The sequence below is a fragment of the Cyprinodon variegatus genome, unplaced genomic scaffold (genome assembly GCF_000732505.1).
Source record: "Cyprinodon variegatus isolate N-32 unplaced genomic scaffold, C_variegatus-1.0 Scaffold58, whole genome shotgun sequence".
In the NCBI taxonomy this organism is placed as follows: Eukaryota; Metazoa; Chordata; class Actinopteri; order Cyprinodontiformes; family Cyprinodontidae; genus Cyprinodon; species Cyprinodon variegatus.
Genome location: NW_015150511.1, coordinates 124,180 through 130,179, shown reverse-complemented (window position 1 = coordinate 130,179; position 6,000 = coordinate 124,180). Strand labels below are relative to the sequence as shown.

Below are 6,000 nucleotides of genomic sequence, written 5' to 3'. Positions count from 1 at the left end.
ACTTTTAAGGACCAGCGGGAACACTGTTTAAGAAACACTTTGACAAGCAGCAGGTGTGGATCAGTTCTTACCTGCAGTCACTGCCTCCGGCGCTGATGACGTATTTATCATCACAGGAGAAACGAATGTTGGTGACATGAGCAGAGTGACCGAAGTAACGCTTGTGCTTCGCCTAGAAAGATCAGAGGGAGGACAGGAGGTGAAAGGGTTGAACCGGATCAGGCTGAACAAATGTAAAGCAGCTTGATTTTCTTACAAATTTCTCAGGACAGGGGAAATCAAAGAGCTTGATGAGGCCAAAGTCATCTCCAGTCACCAAGTTGAGCCCGGCGTGGGAAACACAAGCACAGGTAACGTCAGCCTTGTCAGCATTCCGAGGCCAAATACCCAGAACTTCATCACCAAAGATGCTAGTGAAACAGGGAAAAAAACTGGATAAGTCAGCGCCAGAAAAAAATCCCTGCTGGCTGATCCTCAGTGAGATCTCTAAGATTTGCAGCTTAGCTAAACATTAAAACACCCATGGGGGGTCCAGAATTTCTCTAGTGAAAGAAGCACATGGTGTTATGGACTGAACAAACATGATGTTTCCTTTTTTGTCATTATTAACTTAATGAGCAAGTTTTTCCAACACTGGTGCCCGTCTTACCTGGTCCAGGTTGCCCAGGTGAGCCTTTCAATGACAGACAGCTCTGTTACAATTTTCCCTGAGGGGACTTCATGGACCTGACGGGTGTAGGTGCTGGTGGACACCTGACAGTATGAAAAACATATCAACGGTTAAGGGGTTGGGAAAGCCGCTGGGATCCGTCCAATTTAAAAATCAATAAACCTAAAACCATATCACCTGGATGTGTTTGCTGTCGGCAGAGAAGTCAATGTGAATGACGAAGCCGGGTATGTCCTTACAGTACCCAATTCGATTGAGTGACGGGCCTAGAGTGAGGTCATAGAAATCGATTGCACTTTCTATGGATCCAACTGCCAAAAAACGGTTGTCTGGACTGAACCTGGACCAAAAGAAGCCTGAAATGATCAAAGATACTACACACAAGCTCAGTACTGGTACACTGCTGTACTTTGGTGATGAATAAATACCGGATGTCCTGGATGGAGACGCTGCGGTCTCTCTTTTTGCCCCAGACTGTGAGTGAGTTCACCAACAGCACAATGAACTCGCCGTTCTCCATGCCGATGGAAACCATCTCCCCGTTGGGACTGTAGGATGTACACTTGGCAGGGTGACCCAAACTCACCTTGTTCAATAGTTTCTAGAGTAGAATCCAATATTAAATCAATTACCACATCAATAATAAAGGCTAGACTGTCCTCTTGGAGTTCAGTACCTTGTCAGCCAGGTCCCATATGCGAATGGTCCCATCATCACTGGCAGAGATGAAGACATCTTTGAAAGGGTGTGTTGCTAAACCCCAGATCCCTCCCTTTGTGTGACCATTGATCATTGTGTTTGAAGCAGCGTTCTTTTCTCCAACCTCTATGATCTCCCCATCTTTGGTTCCCACCAGAATTTTACCCTGCAACAACAAGAGGCGTGTTGGAATAGAATAGAATCTGGGACCTTTGATCGGCCTAGTAGTTAGGGCATTGCAAATGGAATCCCCAGAGGTTCTGAGTTCAAGCCCGACTCCCACAGACTGCCACTCTGGGTCCTTGAGCAAAGAGCCTTTACGCACAATGCCAGCCCACTGCTCCCCAAGGGGATGTGTTAATTGCAGGGAGTTCATTTTATTGCTCTGTACTTGTGACAGTGTAATGACAATAAAAAATGCTGGGGGAAAAAAGAGAGACAGTCCTTGCAATCGTAAATCTGCCTGGAGATCACAGGCATTGTGCCTTACCTTCCCTCTGCAGACAGATCGGACATTCTCTACTGGCTGACCCGTTTCCAGCTGAAAGGCTCTGCAGCGCTTCATTTCCTGGTCCCAAAGCTTAACCGCTCCCCCCTCTTTAGTCCTGTGATTTACCAAAAAGAAAGGATGAAGTGCAAAATACATTCCCCTGTAGGGCGAAGTCTTTCTGAATGAAACCAGAAATCTCACATCCTACACAAATTCAAGTACAAGGCCAACTGGACTAACGGCTGGACACTAGAACAGTAGGGATGAATTGGAATAATTTGAGTTGCTCAAAGGTATTTCTTTAATTTAAAACATTTGCAGAACATTAACAATTGTCTGTGTTCTGGCTGGTTTACCAGAATGAAAGCAAAGCACGAGAAATATTAAATTGTCCATCTGAGACAGATTATACGCCTGAAACTCAAGCCTAAAGTTAATACCAAAACATGTTTTAAAAAAAAGTTATTTTATCTTTTAGACTATGATTATATAGGCCAGTATCCTAACTAAAACTTGAAAAGAGTTTTAGAGGTAAGTCAAATTACGTACGGCCTTTCCTTCCCTCCTGTAACGATGAGTCCGTCCCTCAGTGTGGTGTACATGGTGAAAACAGGACCGCTGTGCGCTTTAGCCACTACCCGTACCAGGAAGTGTTCCCTCCACACGTATACGTCTCCGTTTATTGCACCGGTGAAGGTCAAGTTGTTCTACGAGAAAAACATTACTTCACTCTGAAGAATGACTAAACATTGGTAGATGCCTATAGACTACGGAAATCAAGACTTACAGCACCAAAGGCGACAGAAAGCATCGTCTGCATTCGGCCATCTTCTACTGAGCCAATCACACCTTTTTTATACATGAGAGAACCACCAACCAGTGTCCAGAACTTTATGTGTTTGATTCCCACAGATACAAACTGAGTGTCGGAGTCGGGTCTAAACTCCACCACGAAGATCCGTTCTGCATGGCCACCTTTACTGGTCACCTTAGTGCCTGTCATGGGAGAAAATGATCAGGCTGTCAGTGGTTTATATGTTACAGAAAGTAAAGAGGTAACTTTTTCTTCCTCAAGTCTACAGATGAGAAGGATTAAGTTGATAGATACAGCAATTCTGCACTTTTAGATGTTTCAATGTCAAATAAAATCACTGGAGGTACTCGACAGCAATTTGATTCTTCAGAACTTACCTTCCTGCCATCTCCACACTGTGATGGTGTGCTCTGGTTCCACACCAACTGACAGCAGCAGCTTTCCTGTTGCACTAAAGTTGACGTATCCAACACCTTTAGCATGGGAACAACGTAGAATGGAAAGAGTCTGCTTGGTCATTGCATCCCACACGTGGATGGATGGAGCAAGGCCTATGAAAAGACACCAGAAACAGAGAAACACACAAAACATTGAACCAAAAAAAAAGTGGATCCTCATAAACAGAGGCTTTCCTCTTGTCAATTAACCACACAATCCAGACGGCCTGGCAAATAATAAGCGTACTTGTAGCCCTGGAAAAAAAGGTAAAAAAGCGCTCAAATTGGCTGTAAAAAGCCAGTCCAACGTAGTGGACTGCCTGCACACCCTTTGTTGGGATTTGGGGAAATAATAAAGTCATGGGTTCACAGGATATTGGTAGAATGGTACCATTCTTTTAGTTCAAAGTATTGATTAGTTGCAACCTAACTAATATCTTAAATTCCTTTGCAAATTACTAAAACCACTTCTGTTTGTTGTTTTTCAGTCTGCCAGGTTCTAATTGTTGATTTCTAGAGTAGCTCTCAAAGTTCTTAACTGATAATGCAGCAAAATCTTAGCACAAAGTAGTATATGGAAGTGTACTTGAAGTATGCTAAATACCAAACTAAGTATTTTTCAATCAATTAAGTATAATCAAGTATATACACCAGATTTACAAAGTTCACTGATGCAATTATACTCTAAGGTTACTAAAACGCAACCTTGGGCTTAAAAAAAAAACTTGAAGTAGACAGAACTTCATAATTCCACTAACAAAGATGTTCAACTAATAAAACACAAAGTTATATATATAAAAATTATAATTTTAATATTAAATTTTAATCTGGAAATTATTGCCTGTGGCCTTTAATGGTATTTAGTCTCAAATGGCTTTGCTAAAAACGTTAGCAGACCTACTCAACTCTGCCCGGAGCAAGGAGAAAGTAGACAGCCCTTTGTAAGGAGCATACAAAATCCAGCAATTTATGTGGTCAGAAACAGTCAAACCAAAGATCATCAGGATAAATGATGAATGAGGAAGGGACTTAGATGAAACTAAACCTGCAAATGGAAACAGGAAGAGGAAGTGTTGCATACAGGCTGCAAAAGTAGAGATTCATCAGCCTAAAACAACCCATCTACAGGTAAATTATTCAGTACTTAATGTTCTTTAGAGGACTATGTGACTCACAGAACTGACAGCAGGAGTTTGTAAACTCTGTAAGCAGAGCTGAGGGAAATAAGGTGGTCATTGTCCACAGTAATGCTAACAGGAGTTGAACCTGGGGACACAGTGGACTGCCATCCTTGGCCCAAACACAATAGAAACACAACTGATCCAAACCTGATGCCAAAGAACTCATGCACACAATCAGTCAGTTCAGCTATGTAGTACACACAGGGAACATCCAACCGCAACATGCTGATAGGGGGTGCGAAGTAAGACAGTTTTTAACTTCTTAACTGCCAGCATCACACTAATGTAGAGAAATATGAAAACACTTTTTACAGAAGCTGGTTCTTGCAATGTTGTGTCTGGTTTGGGTTACTTTCTGCCTGCTAAAGTAAGAAAAATTGGTTCTGCCTTGTGATCAGGTCAGAGTAAAAGGGTCCAAAAACAGACTGGGTTTCCTGGTAAAGCTCCATAGGAAACCCTCTATCATAGCTTATTTTGCTTCACCTTTACTAAAAACAAACATTCAGCACCAATAATCATTTAAACTGAACCTTAATTGAATAAATGTTCTATTGTTGTTAGAATGAAACATGAGGAATCACTTTCCTTTGTAATTTTCCTCTCTACATGCCAATTTTACAGAAACACATTTTTTTTTTTGTCTGTTCGGTTTAAAGAAAATTGCTTCTAAAAATAATCCTTTTTTTTCTATTTTATTCTTAAACATATTATATGTAATATTAAGTCAATTGATACCATCAACATGGTCCTTTTTGATAAATTATTTATAACCCTAACCACCACAGCAGTGCTTGTTCCCACAGTCAATAATGGATCATCAGCATAATTTGCTGGATTATAGATGATAAATCATTGTATTGTCTAAATGAATTTTTTCCATAAAGTGCCTTTAGATGACATGTTGTGGATTGGGGCTATATAATTAAACGGAACTACATGTGTTAAACAGTTTGGTTGGTTGTCATTGGACCTCATGTATTCTTAAACTGTTCATGACTATTTGCTTGAAAATTACATTTTTTGGTCTTGTCACTTTGGTACTGTTAATTTCTTCTGATGTCATATTGATAAAAAGTGTCATATTTTTCGTTAAATAGTCATCTTATATCTACAACTTTAAAGGCATACTATGCAACATTTTTAAGTTAATTAATGTGTTCCATAACGTTTTGGATGATTAAAGGAGTCATTTCAGGTTGAACAAAGGTTTTCTCGGCCGCCCTGGTGGTCTGTAGGGGAAATACCGTACTTGCAATTGCAGGAGCCCTCGGCCCGCACCTACAGGCTCAGAAGTCTCGTGCATCGCGAGAGTCGGTCTTGCTTTACGGCGAGAACTGCTACACGCCCCCAGTGAAAGGCATGCTCGTTGCTAGCGCAGTGGCGATATTTGTGCAGTTATCATGCAGTTAAAATAGTCACTTACCGCTGTAGACATGGTGATTCGTTGCATTCGCCTGTCTGCTAAGCTCAAAACAACCGCGCCTGGCTTGACGGAGAAACCAGGAGAACAGCTGAGCATATTTACGACAGTGCACTTTTACTTTCGCCCTCTGGGGGGAGCCTCGCTGGAAAATCAACACCGGTTGCATAGTATACCTTTAAGTTCCCTCATCAGTTAAGATTTTAAAGAGTGTATTGTTCATTGTTTAAATAAATTAGTTGAAATATTTAAATTTTATAGCAAATACATGGTGCAAATAAATAAAATA

General features: G+C 41.1%; 1 protein-coding gene across 2 annotated transcripts in view; it reads right to left on the bottom strand.

The window, feature by feature from the left end:
- LOC107082676 (echinoderm microtubule-associated protein-like 6) overlaps window positions 1–6,000 on the bottom strand; it is a 37,990-nt gene that overhangs the window by 6,409 nt on the left and 25,581 nt on the right. For both annotated transcript variants that reach the window (XM_015371462.1, XM_015371463.1), the window contains 10 exons: window positions 3,051–3,224; window positions 2,647–2,855; window positions 2,409–2,566; window positions 1,860–1,974; window positions 1,347–1,535; window positions 1,099–1,271; window positions 848–1,010; window positions 650–753; window positions 257–410; window positions 72–172 (listed from right to left, as the gene is read on the bottom strand). In XM_015371462.1, coding sequence (XP_015226948.1) covers window positions 72–172; window positions 257–410; window positions 650–753; window positions 848–1,010; window positions 1,099–1,271; window positions 1,347–1,535; window positions 1,860–1,974; window positions 2,409–2,566; window positions 2,647–2,855; window positions 3,051–3,224 — 1,540 coding nt within the window. The remainder of the gene's footprint in view (window positions 1–71; window positions 173–256; window positions 411–649; window positions 754–847; window positions 1,011–1,098; window positions 1,272–1,346; window positions 1,536–1,859; window positions 1,975–2,408; window positions 2,567–2,646; window positions 2,856–3,050; window positions 3,225–6,000) is intronic.